This window comes from Scatophagus argus, chromosome 11 (assembly GCF_020382885.2).
Source record: "Scatophagus argus isolate fScaArg1 chromosome 11, fScaArg1.pri, whole genome shotgun sequence".
NCBI lineage: Eukaryota > Metazoa > Chordata > Actinopteri > Scatophagidae > Scatophagus > Scatophagus argus.
The window spans coordinates 18,633,627-18,649,245 of NC_058503.1; the positions used below are offsets into that span (position 1 = coordinate 18,633,627).

The 15,619-nt window shown below is 41.2% G+C and overlaps 1 protein-coding gene across 1 annotated transcript in view; it reads right to left on the bottom strand.

The window, feature by feature from the left end:
* Positions 1–15,619, bottom strand: part of ptpn4a (protein tyrosine phosphatase non-receptor type 4a) — a 59,474-nt gene that overhangs the window by 20,106 nt on the left and 23,749 nt on the right. Inside the window, exons 2-10 of the mRNA XM_046404531.1 lie at positions 15,196–15,350; positions 8,017–8,124; positions 7,689–7,731; positions 6,806–6,884; positions 6,034–6,078; positions 5,640–5,692; positions 2,886–3,006; positions 1,999–2,086; positions 726–814 (exon numbers count right to left, since the gene is read on the bottom strand). Of these exons, the coding sequence (XP_046260487.1) occupies positions 726–814; positions 1,999–2,086; positions 2,886–3,006; positions 5,640–5,692; positions 6,034–6,078; positions 6,806–6,884; positions 7,689–7,731; positions 8,017–8,124; positions 15,196–15,333 (764 nt within the window). The 5' untranslated portion in view covers positions 15,334–15,350. The remainder of the gene's footprint in view (positions 1–725; positions 815–1,998; positions 2,087–2,885; positions 3,007–5,639; positions 5,693–6,033; positions 6,079–6,805; positions 6,885–7,688; positions 7,732–8,016; positions 8,125–15,195; positions 15,351–15,619) is intronic.

Below are 15,619 nucleotides of genomic sequence, written 5' to 3' on the forward strand. Positions count from 1 at the left end.
CACTGAAACAGTCGGTTTCCAACAACCTTGCTTGTCGACCTCCAGCAGGTGTAACTGAAAACTGTAACTGTCGAACTTGTGCGCAACAATTCGTCTCGTTTCTGTCTATATTTTGCCCTTCAACCAACACACACAGCAGTTTTCCCACTCCCACCTAATTGAAAATTCAGATGGATATTGTGTGTAAAAAAAAATCTGATAAGGACATTGACAGCAGCACCTGTCCCACTGAACCCCTTCACTTCTAGTGGAGCTCTTCCACACACATGGGCTGGTCTGGCTTGACTCAATTTGATTCAGCACATCAGTCTAGCACAGCACGGATTTGCTGGAAGTTCATCTCAGGTGCAGTGCGGTTGAACTGGTAAAGAAACGCAAACCAACGCAATACGGTTCGAGGGTCAACGGACAAGGTCTCCCACAGGGTTCAGTACTTGGCCCTCTCTGGTTCATCCACTAACTGCTCCCTCTTGGCGACTTCATCTGTTTTCGTGGTCTCCACTTCTACTGCTGAGCCGATGATTACACATTCACTAAATCCATCGCCGCTGCAACTCAACTCCACCCTGAACTGCCTCACTGAAATTAAATCATGGATGCAAGCCAACTTTCTATAACTTACCGATTGACCCACCAGATTAAGAATAGCTGCAGAAAAATCTTGTGGTAATTCAGATAGTGGACTTCACTGACACGTTTCTTTTGTGTGTGTGTCTATCACTCACCATGGGAAATAGTTGATCCGTACCCTGTTCTTGTAAACCACAATGCCAGCAGACATCACCCCAATAAGAATCTCTGTGTTGCTCTGGTCCTGAAGCGAAAGGAGGATCACAGTTTTCAAAGGACGTATGTGTGTGGAGAAGATGGAGGCAAGCGAGCAGATTAGACCAGACACACAGGGGACAACAGGGAAAAAGAGGGCAAGACAATTAAGGGAAGTTTTCATAACATTACAATCAAACAGATGTTGCTGAAAACATAGCACCTGCCTCAAACTAACAGCGTTCATGGGGATGAGTTCAGACCAGGGTCTTGGACATCTACAGTTTAAAGGAGACCTCTCAACATGTTTAGACTTTTGTCGTGACTGATAATCTAATTTGGAAAAGTAATTTTATACAGCATGCACTGGACATCCTGCATGTGCAATGTGATATTGATGAATGTTTATTTTGTGCTGCTTGTCCGAGACAGACCGTCTCTAATCAATAATCGTGTATTGGCTTCACTGGAAAGCCAGCGCAGAGAGACGACCAACTCAGATTAAAATAAGTTTATGATGATGGCTTTTGCTTTTGATTTTACGTTAATGTTATTGCATTATCAGATATATATGCAACGCTAATGCCTTATAAAAATAAACAGCATCAAATCATTTTTCTTTAATCATTTTTTCATCTAACAAATAAAACCTCATGGCATGTGAGCAGGTTTAGCATTCTTAAGCCTAAAGTGTGTTTACAGTTGAAACACAGTTAATATCTAAATCCATAACACAAAACACATTTCTACTCCACATTAGACAGGCAGTAGGTGATATTCATGAGTTTTCTTCATTACTATCCAACAAAAATCAATCTTTATGATGACATTGCTGCTCTACTACTGTCATTTCTGTGGGATGTGGGCATGTACACCAACCTCTTCTCATTCCTCCCCAGGGGGAATGAAAACAGCGTCAGGTCAGGCTTGTTGTAACAGTCGAGTTGCCGACTGAGACTTCACAATATAAATTCTGTAGCCTCTGGCTGGTACGAACTAAATTATTTTGTACTGCTCTGGGTTTATGTGTGGGGGGGGGAGAGAGAGAGCTGGCTAGAGTGAGATGACAGACACACTGACGTATCTGACAGGCCACATGTCTTTTACTGTAAAGAATTATGAGGCACTAGACAAACAACAACACAGAAACACAAACTGTACAGACAGTAGACTTTACCAAACACACACCAAAGCAGACAAGAGTTAACAGCCACAGACTAAAACCTTACTTACCCTTGCATAGTGCAGCTCTACCCCGTAGAGCTCCAGCGTGCGTGCTATGTTCAGATAATTAAACTCTGACTGGGCAGGAGATAGACCACTGAGAGAGAGAGAGAGAGAGAGAGAGAGAGAGAGGGAGAGAGACAGAGAGGGAGAGAGAGAGAGAGAGAGAGAGAGAGAGAGAGAGAGAGAGAGAGAGAGAAGAGGATGACAGGGTAAGGAGAGAGATGGAGTTAAAGAGATATATGGAGAAGAAGAGAGAGAGAAAGGAAGCAGCAACAAACAAACAAATATGAAGGCTTAAGTAAAAGCAGAGGAAAACAAAAATCAGATAAACTGCGGCATATAGGTCATTTGTATGTGTGTGTAAGTGCAAGTGTGTGTAAGTTTAATGCACACTATATAGACAAAAGTATCCAGACATGTCTTTATGGGGCTGCTTTTCATGGGTCAGGCTCCGACCCTGACTTCCAGTGAATGGAAATCTTCAATCTTCTTCAAATCACAGTCCTGACCTCAACCCCATCCAACACCTTTGGGTGTTTATTTATATATCACTGCACCCTTTCCAGAAGGGTGGCAGCTGTTACAGCTGCAAATCTGTCTATGGATCTAGAATGCAACGCCATTGAAGTCCCTCTTGGTGCAATGATCACTTGTCCCAATACTTTTGTACATATAATGTATGTTAAATAGAGTTTTCTAAAGAAAAAAAACAACAGTGTTCAACATTTTCTGCATTAAGCATTTACATACTTATACTTGAGTAACATATCCACTGCAGGACTTTTTCTTTTTACACTATGGTATCAGCACTTGCACTTGAGTAATGGATCTGCATACTTTCTTCCACCAATTAGCATTTGAATGTGCATGTATGTGTGTGTGTGTCAGTGCACCTGTGCTGCTGGTGATGTTTGGCGACCTCTTTGTGGAAGTCTTGTGGGGGGTTGGAGATGAAGCAGTACTCCGACAGATATCCTGCTGCATGCTCTGTCTCATTGTAGTCCCCCAACTCAGCTACACAGACGGAGAAAGACAGATAAGTCGATGCACAAGCAGTCTCTCAATTTAACGGGCAGCGAGCAGGAAAGACGTAAATGAGAGCCACAACAAGGATGACTAGGAGGTTCACACTCATTGTGCACAGTTATGCTGCATAATTACCCTTTTAGAGAAATTACCAAAACATATGATACAGCAGAGTGAATTTACTGAATGCTGAGGGATTGCAGGAAAATGTGACCCACAATCATACATATGTGTTAAGGCGTATTACCAGACTGAAATAATTTAGGGCACAAGGTCACATTATTTATACACATATATAAATTTTTGTAAGTTTTATATACATGTGCACATTTGCTTCTAAATAGTGACACAAACCTCCCAAAACCTTATTATCCAGAGCAACTATGCCTCGATGTGTGAAGATATAATATCTCAAACAACACGCCAAAAACTAGAGAGGACAGGATACGATAGAACTTTATTAATCCCAATGAAAACTCTTCAAATGGCAAGTATAGACCAATAAGGGATTCGGAAACAACTACATTTTTGCCCTTTTCAAATGAATGTATTTCATACAGCAGAAGGCCAGAGGCAATATGGTTCAACATAACAAAAGAATAGCAGATTGAGAAATCCAGCTTTTGCTCAAAGATGAAGAAATGAAATGAGATGAAGGGGTGATCGCAGATAACAGGCAGAGTGAAATGATTCCCACATCTCCAGTTGCTTTCAGAGCTCTCACAGAGAAGGAGCTCAAAGTGAAATTCCCAAAGCCATTAGCTCACTAGCTGGCATTTGAAGCTCAAAAGCATCAATTCACTCAAGTACTCCCTAGACTAACCTACTAGCCAGTAGCCTAAGCATATTGACCAACGAATCAATTCAAGCTCACCCACTTATTGATGTGCACGCAGCTCAAGGGAGAAATATATGTACAGTCAATAGCTCACATCTGAGAACAGTAGGCTAGTGCTGGTTTTATTTTAAGCTGCAGTTATTACTTTAACAAGGCTCAATATCAGAGCCCATGAAGCTCAAAGACTGGCTGACAATCCTGATGTCTCCTTATATATTCATGCTTTGATGATAAATCCATACTTAGCTGTAGACTGGCTCAAGGTGGAAAGACTAGCTTAAAATCAGGCACCTTCTAATGATGCTATTGAACAAGAAAACACAAGCAAGACAATCAGGTCTCCATTTGTGGTAATGGATTTTCATGCACCGTGGGTATTTTAGCCCAAGTGTGCATCTGTGCTATGTGTGTACCTTTGTGAATATGCTTTTCCTCTATTAACAATTACCATTTGACAGAAAATCTGAATGGAGGGTTTACCATCACTGTCAATATGATTCAGAGACAACCAGCTTGTGTTTGGTGATGCAAAATTTCTGTAGATATGACATCTGAAAAAGCCCACATCTGACTATTTTTGCCTTTTTTCTGAGCAAGGGTTGCTGTTGTTGAAGGTGTGGTGAAGGGCTGGTCATTTTTAAACAAGAATCCAGGTCTGCTGGGTGGGATTTGTGGTATTTTGAGAATGCAAGCTTTAGTGCGGGATTTAGAGTGATCAGTGCTGGCACTCCGGGGTGAGCTAACTGAATTAGCAGCCTAGCAGCTGCTTCAAGCCGTTTTTCCCAAAGCAAACATTTATCTTCATAATCTGGGCTGGCACTGAGTGAAGTGACAACATGAACTGAGCTAGAGAGAGAGTGTGAGTGTGTGTATGTGTGTGTGTCTCTGTGAGCAGAAGCAGCAGTGTCATGATGTTGGTAGTCTAGGCCAAATCTCTCCTCTGACCTATATATCGTAGCAGTGCAAATTCGCCCCAAAATATGCCAGAGAGGCAGAGGATAGAGAGGGTGAGAGCAGGGGGGGTTTATGAGTGCCAGAAAGGGGGGGCTGGGGGGATAAGTAAGACTAAACCAAGATAAAAGAAAGAAAAGCCTGGCAGCATGAAAACAATGAGCAGTCATGAAAGAGTGATTGAGACAGACAGACCAGCATGTCAGGAGTCAATATTCTGATGACAGCATGTAACTCAAGTGCTAAATCACAACAGTAGACGGCTGAACGTCTACTGGCACTGAACGATCTAAGGAGATGTTTTTTTTTTTTATTTTAAAGAAAACGAAAAAACAAGTGGTTATGGAAAAACGCAGACCATGACGTGTTGGAACAGTGTTGCAAGCAAGAACCAACAAACATCGACCTACTGAGTGCTGCATAATTTATTGATTTGCCAACCGCATGCTGGTAGCAAAATTTGAGGAGTTGATACTTTTTGCAGCAATTTTATCTACATCTGGCAAATGCAATCAGACTTCACAGCTCTTTTTTTTTATTTATTTGTCTTTCCCTCAATGTATAGCCATGGAATGAAGAATAATTGCTCTCGCACTGATCATTCCTGACTGTACAAATGGAACCACAATCACAATATTTATATATCACTGCAAATAATATCACCACACAGCTTAATTGAATCATAATAGCTTGAGCGCAGCAGCTACAAATGCACTGCAGCAACCACAGTCATTACATACAACGGTGTGTGTAGCTAAAGAGAGGCCTAATGAAATGCCTTTCCATCGTTACGCAGAGTGGATGCATCCAGGGAGCTTTAGGAGCTACTTACATTGAACAGCATAGGATGCCAGCAGCGCGGCTGTGTTGTGTGGACATGGCAACCTGGAATCCACAGGAAGAAACACACATGAACACACACAGAACAAAGAGACATAGACAAAGTCAGCCTCACATCAAACTTTTCTTTGATAATAACAACAATATAGGAGGGAAAAAGCTCTTGTTTTTAAGAAAACAAGTGAGGAGAAGTAATAAGACTTATTTTCATTTTCAAAAACAAGTGTTGGGTGCGTGTGTGTACAGCTGCCCAATATTCTCTTGTGTATGTATCATGCACCACTAGCGCTCTTCATTGCAACCAATTCAAATGCAGTGATAATAATTATATCACAGTAGCTCTTTATGAGATACTCTTGTCTATACAGAGAGAAAGACATACTCACCTTCCAGTCAATATATCCTGCTTTATCTGAAGAAAATATTGGTACCTGAGGCGAAACAATAGAGTGAGTTGGGATGAGAAGACAGTGAAATGTGAATATGATGTAAAGACACGCAGCCAACAGATGCCTGCTGGTGACGTTATAGTAGTGAAGCTTCTGATGGCCTGCCACGTGAAATCAATACAAGCCCATTGGAGGGGCGCTTTGCTTAATTAGTAGTACAATAATTTGACATAACAAACATAATGCTGATTTTTTTTTTCAGAAAGGGCTATTCATAGCATGTTTACCCATGACAAATATTAATGAAAAATTATGCAAAACAGAAACAAAATAAAGTGCACATATAAACTGATATGAGAGGTTGTTTTAAGAAAGAAGGACTACATTAATTGAAATTTAAGGGAGAAGCAATACTTTAAAGAGCCCTTCCCCATCCAAGCTCTTATCTGTATTGTCTAACACAGTGTTGCTGTGGACTACACCACCAACGTCGTGAGCACAATCCAACAAAGCTATCAGGAGTGCGTTTTTGTCGTGACTTGAATTAACAATACACCAGAGCAGCGTGTCAGATCCAGATCTCGTTCACTGGTACAAGCTGTATACAAAGCGTTGATAAGACTCAACGAGTGAGGCCACGGCTGAGAGGCTGAAACAAACACAAGGCAGAAAAGGCGATACGGCGCTGTGGCGTCTGTTTGGCACGTTGCTCATGCACAACGCGGTGTTGCAGACCTGATTTACCTGGGTGATTATCAGCATGTCTTACCGTGTGTATTCTTCCTGAAGTTTACCAGGGTCCGTCACAAAAAATTTGACTCTGAAGCTCAAGTTATGGGGGGACCCTCCTGGAAAAGTGACGATGAACAATCAGAGGGGAAAACGCGACATGGCAAAACTGACAAAAGTCACGTGCCTGACCGAGACAAAATGTGCAGCTGCTGTGATTTCTCAATTTAAAATGTGCTCTAAGAACTTGAACATTAATCTGAGTATGTGTGTTAACTTCCATGATAATGTCGATACTGTCTACACAGGGCTCCACAGAGTCTCTTACAAAAGGAAATAAATAAATAACATCCGAAAGCAGAAAGCTGTAATTCAGGAAATGAGAAGCTAATAGTTCAGGCTAAAGCTACACTCATTGATACACTGTTTTTCAGGATATCAACAAGTGGAATAAGTGACTCAAAGTGTTAAATAAGCAAGTCTACAATTATACAAACACATCAGTTTAACTCTGTTCTGTGTAAAATACAAATTCCCTTGGTTATTCTTCAATAAAGCCATTAGTCAGCATACAAACCGAGTTGAAACACAGTTCAATCATTGCTTGAGGAGGACCGCATTACTCACAAGGATTACTTCTTAATTGTTCTATGTGTTACAAATTCTATTACTCATTATGAAAAAGGAGCAGAGTTGAAATGAAGTTTAATCATTGCTTAAGGCAGATTCAGATTATTAAATTACAGACTTTTGCTTGAGGTGAAGTGGGGACTTTTTTCCCCAAACTCACTGAGGCTGGACGGCAATTTTAAAATTCTGTCGATTACACTTGAATGACCTGTTTTAGCTTCACAACTTCCTGTTGATTCCTGAAAATGAACTGCACTGGTTAGCTGAGGTGGCATGCTGTGGATTTCACTTACTTTTTAACTGTTTCCTGATGGGCTTGTTGGGATCGAGCCAGCGCTGTAAAATATTGATTGAGAGACACTTAAGAGACATCACAACACTTCCACGGCACGAACACACACAACCTGAATTATTCACCACTGGCCACAGACACACATCACACCTGCGAGAAATACCCAAACACTGTGCACATGGACACAAAACACATCTATATACCATACATACTACAGGAAATTTCTATATATTCTAGATACACAGAGTCACGACAGTCATCCTACTACTTGTATCTCAAACACACACACACACACACATTCTCCTGTAGATCAAAAACGTCACACTCACTGGTGTATCTAAAGAGTCATCAGCCAAGTGCAGGCCAAAGTAGTCTCTCTCAGTCAGCTCCAGGTGCTTAAAGACAGCATCCAGCAGCACCTGGCCAAGATCCGACTTCTGCAGAGAGAGAGAGCGATGGAAAACATGCGGTGAGTTAGAATTCGTTCAAGGAAAAATGAAGAAGGACAAATGGGCGTACTGCCTTGCACAAATCTCTCTGAATCTTGCCCTTGCCTCTTTGCTGTTCTCAGACTCCTTCTGTGAAAGGTCATAACATTAAGGTCAATGAATAAGATATTAAAACATATCCTGTGCCATACTGCAGAGAAGAGTGCAGCACAACGCTGCAAAGAAATCACCTTCCCCTCCACTAAAGAATTTAAACGCTCACATCGCTACAGAGACATTTCTTCAAGTTAAGATTCATGTGTGATTCATCCATGTTAAAGCCTTATCTAACATCTTCCCAACCACATGGAAAAGAACATGTATAAGGAATTAAGTTGGTGCGTGCCTGTGGGCTAATTGTCATACATTTATCTGTTTCGCTACATGGTTTGCTCAGTGACCGTGTAACGTCATCTGACATCTTTCTAGTAATGGAGCAAAGTTATGTAGGTCTTTTTTAACAAAAAAAGAAAGAAAGAAAAAAAAAACAACACATAATTGGATTTCCTCAAGAGGAAAAAAGCAGGAAACACACTGAGGTACAGAGAGGAAAAAGCACATACACAAGTGTGTAATTACATGTCAGCCTGACTGCAATCTCAAGCCTCTCATTCACCAGCTGTCTCGAAGACAACTGTAACATTTAGGGCCTTGGTTTGTCAGCTAAGCATCTGATCAGTCCTTATACTATATAACATTCATCTGTATGTAGGAACATTAGATACACAATTATTTATGCTGTCTTGTCAGGACAATTTCTTTGCAGGAATATGAGAGTTATACGAAAGACTGCTGGTAAATTTTCTCAACAATTCATCTTTGTGCTCCCTGTCACTAAGTGGAGAATGACGAAAAAAAAAACCCAAAAAAACCCCAAAAAACCCCAAAAAACCCCAAAAAGACACAAACACAGTAAAAACGAATAAAGAACTGACAAAAGCTCAACACTGAAACCATCGTCTGACTGTAGTCAACCTTTCACCAGGGAGAGATTTGGAAAGAGGAAGTCTCAAAGAAAGAGCGCCGGATTTCAGGAAGATAACTAAATCTGCTTAGATGTAGCGAAGTAACTTAAATTCTGCTTTCTGCTGGATGTTAGGACTGTAATAATAAAAATAACCGTTTGGTATCATCATACACGTAGTAAAAAGGAAGGTCTGCAAGAAAAAAATATTGTCTTTAACGGTAGTTAATACCATTAACCAACTATTAAACTACTACTAACTACCAAACCTTAATAGTTAATAACTTGATCATTCAGCCCAAAATCTCTTTTGGTTATTATCGTTTCTCGTAACACATTCAATTCAAACTTTCAACTTTGAAAAGTCCAGTTCAGAACCACTTTTCCACCGTTAAGTGTGCAAGCAGTCTGACACTGTAACAGATGACTACAATGCGTTATACTCTTCCTTTTCACTTTCAAAACAACGGGAGAGTTGCTGCACTCTTACAACATGTAAAATATAATGATGACAGGAGCAGTGGCTGAACAAAAATGACCTTTTACATAGACAGCCCTTGAGAGAGACAGGGAAGATGGATGGGCAAGAGGGACGAAAGACTGGGAAAAAAGCAATGGGTGAGGAATGATTTATTAAACAGGTCATTAATATCACATCCTTTCATGAGAGAGTAGGAGGGGTGAGAGGATAAACTGCGGGACCACAAGTGGAGCAGAAATTCACACCTGATCCTGCTGCAACTTTGAGAGTGTGAGTGTGTAACTCCATCAGAGAACACACACACACACACACACACGTCTCCTCTTTACCCTGGTGACACACTTTTACAGCCCAGTATGTGTGGGGGTACAACTGAATGATAGTTGACAGTTGACATGCTGACATGGCAGCCCTCTAGGATCAACGGCAGTCTTTTAGCACTCTGCGTGTGTGTGTGTGTGTGTGTGTGCATGCTGTCAAAGCCTTGTTTAGCGTGAGTCAACTCTGATGCTGCTTTCTTTCCTGCTCGCTCGCTTCCCTACAGCTTTACAATCATGTTTGAGTGACATAAAAAAAACTCTCATGCTGCTGTCTGTTGGATGTGTCAGTCTCAGAATGATGATGAAATGGACAAATGTCAGGTGATCTACTTTTCCCCCCCAGAATCTTACTCTGGTGCGCTCGCCTTAAAAATAGCACATAACCAACCAAACAACCAATCAGAGAGCTTTTAAAATGTGGATCAGCTATTCAAAACTGATCCGAAAATACTTGCGTGGACAGAACATCTGACTAGCTGTCTACAGACACCCTGAAGGACTGGTTGACTGAACATACATGATAAAATATGTCGCAAACTGGCTCAGAGACTGATCTGTCTGTCTACATTATGAACAGTCGGTTGGAATAACAAAGTAACGGAAAAGTCTAAAGATTTAACCAAGAGACTCAAAGAGAGTCAAAAAGACAAAATGATGGAAAGAATTGTGGAAAAAAAAATTAACCCTTTTGTGTGTGCGTGTGTGTGTGTGTGTGTGTGCGTGCGTGCGCGCTCCCTGCATCCCCTTTGTACGAAGCGCCTTTTCAAACTGGATGTGGGAGCCCTCTGTGCACTTTTCAGTGTGCTCCAAGGAAACCCATCGCCACTCTATGTGCATCTATGTGACTATGTGTCTATGTGACACCACACACACACGCATGCACACACACAAACACACACACACACACACACCACTTTCACAGAACAAACAACAGCAGCAAACTCCTTACTGCTCATATTCAGTAATAGAACGTCACAATGCTAGTAAGAGTAACACACACTGAAGGAGAGACCAGCAAAGAAGAAGACATATGACAATGAGCAGAACAACAAACGACTGAGACAAGTAAGAGGACGACACACAGTCACAGAGACACGCAGAGACAGAGCGAAAGAGAGAGCAAGTCGGGAGAAAGAGGAAAAAGAATGATTGACGATGGTGTAGCGCAAGACAAACGCTCTTTGTGTTGCTCTTCATCAGTCCAGCAGCACCACTGACTGAAATAGTGTCTGTGTGCGTGAGAGCGAGGAGAGAAGAAGAAGAAGTGGCGATAGAGCGTAATCAGAGCACAAGAGACTGACTGAGAGAGAGATGCTCTGATAAATTTTTCACCCGTTGGGTTTATCTAAAGTGCTAAAGGGGAAAAGACTCCCAGCATCAAACGATGGACTGAGAGGGAAAAACAACGTGTTTATTATGGCTGGTTAAGGGAGGGGAAAAAAAGCGAAATGTGACACATTTATTTGCCTCCATATTTCTCTCCCTTCCACAGGAAACAGCTGTGACTGCTGTGTGTACGTGTTCGTGTTAAAGAATGATGGAAATTCAGGAGTGCGTGAGGCAGCTTGTCCAGACAGGAAGGGAACTACATGAAGCAGGAGTCATCTAACTCGTGTTTCTCTCCAGAAAATTCAAACACACAGACACATTTAAGTACTTGACGTGAATCCACCAATTTAAACATTTCCTAAGGTTATACCAGGGCATCAATATTATATCAACATCGTGATGAGTCTTAGAGTTTGGATATTCTTGAATCAGGATATAGCATAAATGCAGTCTTTGCATTTTGCAGTGTTACTGTAAAATTCTATTCACAGTGTTACAGTACAATGATGTAATTTTCTGAACCTAACAGACTAATATGGCTGGTCTTTCCCCCGTTTAGTCCCACAGTCACAGCCTCCCCTGGGCCGTGTTGTACTTAGGAGTGAACAAAATGCTGCCTGCTTCACACAGCCAGGCTGCACTTTAGAGCTGTGATGGAGCTGAATGTTGAGCTGACAGGCACAGCCCACAAACAGTCAATGGACACTTTCAAGGCTGCAAAATATTAGTATCATTTATCTACACTCACGTTCCTTGTTAGCACACTGATTTTTGTAACCAGGGACAGGTGTGGAATCAGTTTAGCGGGGAAAAAAGGGTTCATGGAAACAGCAGATCTATTCTGTTGCTGCTCTGGAGCTTTCAGTCATTTCACAAGATTAAATGGAAGATGAATTTTACTACGATTCCATAACAACTGGGCAAACTCCATCTGCTGATGAGGATTATAGGACATGATCAAGACCTCTGAGAACAGCCTCTCAACAGACACTGATAGATTATTTTTTCAAAAGTCCATTTAGAGGATTAAATCTTCTCCTAAGACTTCATCTAAAAACCACCTGCATATAACTCCCCTTTCTGGACAGAGAAGAAGCTAAGCAAGCAAAATGTTCCCACAGCCACACCCATCCCACAACACAAACACAAACATGCCGAGTCATCATCTACAGTTTTTTTGACACGAATGTCTCACTAACACACAATCAAAACGAAATGTTAATGTGTACAAATGCAGAGCAGCTGCAGCCTATTTTTGGCTCAGACAGTCACAGGGATGGCATGCTAACTGCTGGAGCATGTGTTATTAGGGCTGTATCAAAACAAAATAATTCACTAACAATACTCAGTTCTTAAGTTGCTTAGACTAATTTCTTAGTTAAATTAAACTTTTCCGTTCTGACACACAAAAGAAAACATACCAGCAAAAGCATTTTGATCAAAAGTATTTAGAACTGTTCATTCTCATTTGTTTTGTCTACAATTGTTTTGTCTACTTATGGACACTAAAGCACAATTAAGATTTTTATGGTTCTGTTAAGGCCATTGAAAGCATTCGATTAGGGAAAGAGCACAGTCTCCGTTTTCAATCATGCAATCTCGTACTTGCATTTCATTCAGAAGTCTCATTCAGCAGCTGTTTCGCAAGACTTTTTATCCCTCTATGCCTCTTACTGCTCTTACTTGCTCATTATTAAGAGCCACTTGATTCCCAATAGCGCTTGCGGACAGCTGAATGTTTAAGTGGTGTGTGGTGGTTACTATGGCTAAGCTGCATGTCGCTTCACTCTGAATAAATCCTGCTTCTGACCCTGCTTTTATGTTTGTAGAGATGTGGGTCAGTAGTAGGCTGACCCTTTTCAATATCTTCAATATCATCTATCAAGTTTTCAAGCTACACCAGAATCTGTTTTGCACTGGTAGTGTTTCAGCCATAGACTTCCTATCCATAAGATCATCAATACAAACCCTCACGTCCCCATGCACACCCCCACCCGCACCACAAGCGCTCCGGTTCCCATGACAATAAGTGACTGCGTCTGGATTTTCCCTCTCTGCTAGAATCAAGGCCAGTCGGCCAGGGAGAGGATCAATAGAAGTATTGTTGCTCTGAGGATGGCTTGTCTTTCCAGGAAGTTACTGCTCCTGCAGGGGTCTGATCAATGACACTGACAGAGAGACTGACAGAGACGGAGTCATTCATTCAGCAAGAGGCGGGGAGGGCTGGACTGGGGGGAGAGTCTGGAGCAGGAAGCAGAGAGGGACAGAAGGGGGAGAGAAATGTGCATGGAGAAATGTAAAGAAAAACAAAAAGGGAGATTTTTACAAGAGGGGGAAAAAGTAATAACATAAGATAAAATAGGCCTTTATTAGTCCTGCACTGGGGAAATTTACAATCCTCATTAGTTTGATACTATGTTCACTGGTGTGAAGACAAAATGACTTTTCATTACTATTAAAACAGAGACTGCAATTCATTCATGCACTTATTTCAGGATAAGCTGTTATGCTAAGACGGCAACACGATGCATGAGGCAAACTGAAGTGTACTGGCCTTTTGGCTGAATCAATGCAAATTTGAAAATATCTCAAGTCCTTTTGTTGGTTAACCACAGGAAGAGCAGTACAGCAAAGACTGTCAGGAAGTGAACAGCATCCCGGCTACAAGCTAGCTTGCAGGGGGAAAAAAAATAAATTAAAAACCCAACATGTTTTTTCCTCCTCATCATCTTTCATATTGAAAGGAAATATTTATAATATATATAATAAAAAAAAAATAAAATATATATAAAAATTATTTCACTACTATGTGAGCACTCTCAGTAGAACCATCATTATATCTGCTTTTCTTTATACAAAACATGCATAGACCTGTACTCAAGCTCATATGCGTGATATTCACATGCACACACTTCAACACGAACAGGATGTGATTTGTTTGAGGGGAAGTTATTAGAGGAATTGCATTTTCTGACTCAACGTGGGAATTTCCCAACCAACACCGTCACTCTGACCAAACGGAAAAAAAATGGGTTATCACCAAATGTGACAGACGACTGTAATGTCAGTCATAAGTCAATCTGTCACACACACACTTTCTCGCCTCAAGGTGTCTGAGTGCATGTGACTAAATGCCTGAAAAACAAGATGAAGGCCAACTGTGTCTGATCAACTACTGAAATCAAACCTCTGGGCGAGTAATGTTGTGGTGGGGGGGGGGTATTGAAGCCAGTGTCAGAAAAGACATTTTAACCTTTTAGTTTCATTAGAATATAACAGATGTGGGATGCTTTTCAAGTGCCTGCAGATGCAGACGGAGAGATACACACAGCCCTTTTCCCCCGCCAACTCTCAAGTTAATTTGAGGTGGGCTTGAGGGGAAATTTACAGTAATGGGAGAGGGAAGGGTAGGAGGAAGAAGAGGAGGAGGACATCCAATACTGGCTTCTCTATTCTGGGGTTTTGCTTAGCTTAATGTATGACTATCTGAGTGTTCACTCATTTGCTACTCACTTCATGGTTGTATATTGTTTATTTAAATTTATTATTACATTTTAACTGATGATAATCACATAAATTGGATGGGTGTTCATCAGCTAGAGTGAAAATGAAAAATAAAACAAAAAACAATCAATCAACTTATGAGAATAAGTTTGAATTAAGTTAAATGGGAGAGGGTGTCAGTGTTGCAGGAATGTAACAACTATGTTGACAGGCCTCATTGAGAGTAAGCTGTAGGCCACAAGATTATTATTTTTTGCTTATACTTGTTTACATTTTGGCAAACTGACACAATTAAATGTATAGCAAACTAAGAATTAGCAGGTCCGGTATTCTGATGTGTAATCTCATGACTGTAGAACACTGTAGACATTCATTTAAAATTCAAAGTAAGACGATTAAAGAGCAGGAAGAGCTGTACTTACGCTGACTTTGAACGTCTGCACAGTGTTGTCCAGCAGCAGTACGTTGCACACAACCTGTGTGTGCTGCCTGTCTCGCTCCAGCTCCGTCGCCCGGACATTGTAGGATCTGCCAGCAGGCAAGCGGAAGCGCGCGCTCATCACGCTCCTACCAGGCTCTGCAACAAGCAAACACACAGCAGAGATAATGAGTGAGAAACAGAATCTTCTCCAGAATCACTGATCCCCATCCTGAACGCAGCAAAATACTGAAAACATAAGAAAACACAGCCAGAGGGCAGGGTCTCTGCACATGCACACACCATCACACACTTCTAGCAGGTCATGATGATGGAGGGGGATTATTTTTCTATGACTCAATACATTGCTCCTTTTCTTTAATGACAATCCTGCGTAGCATACCTTTAAATTAAGAAAACGTCCTCTG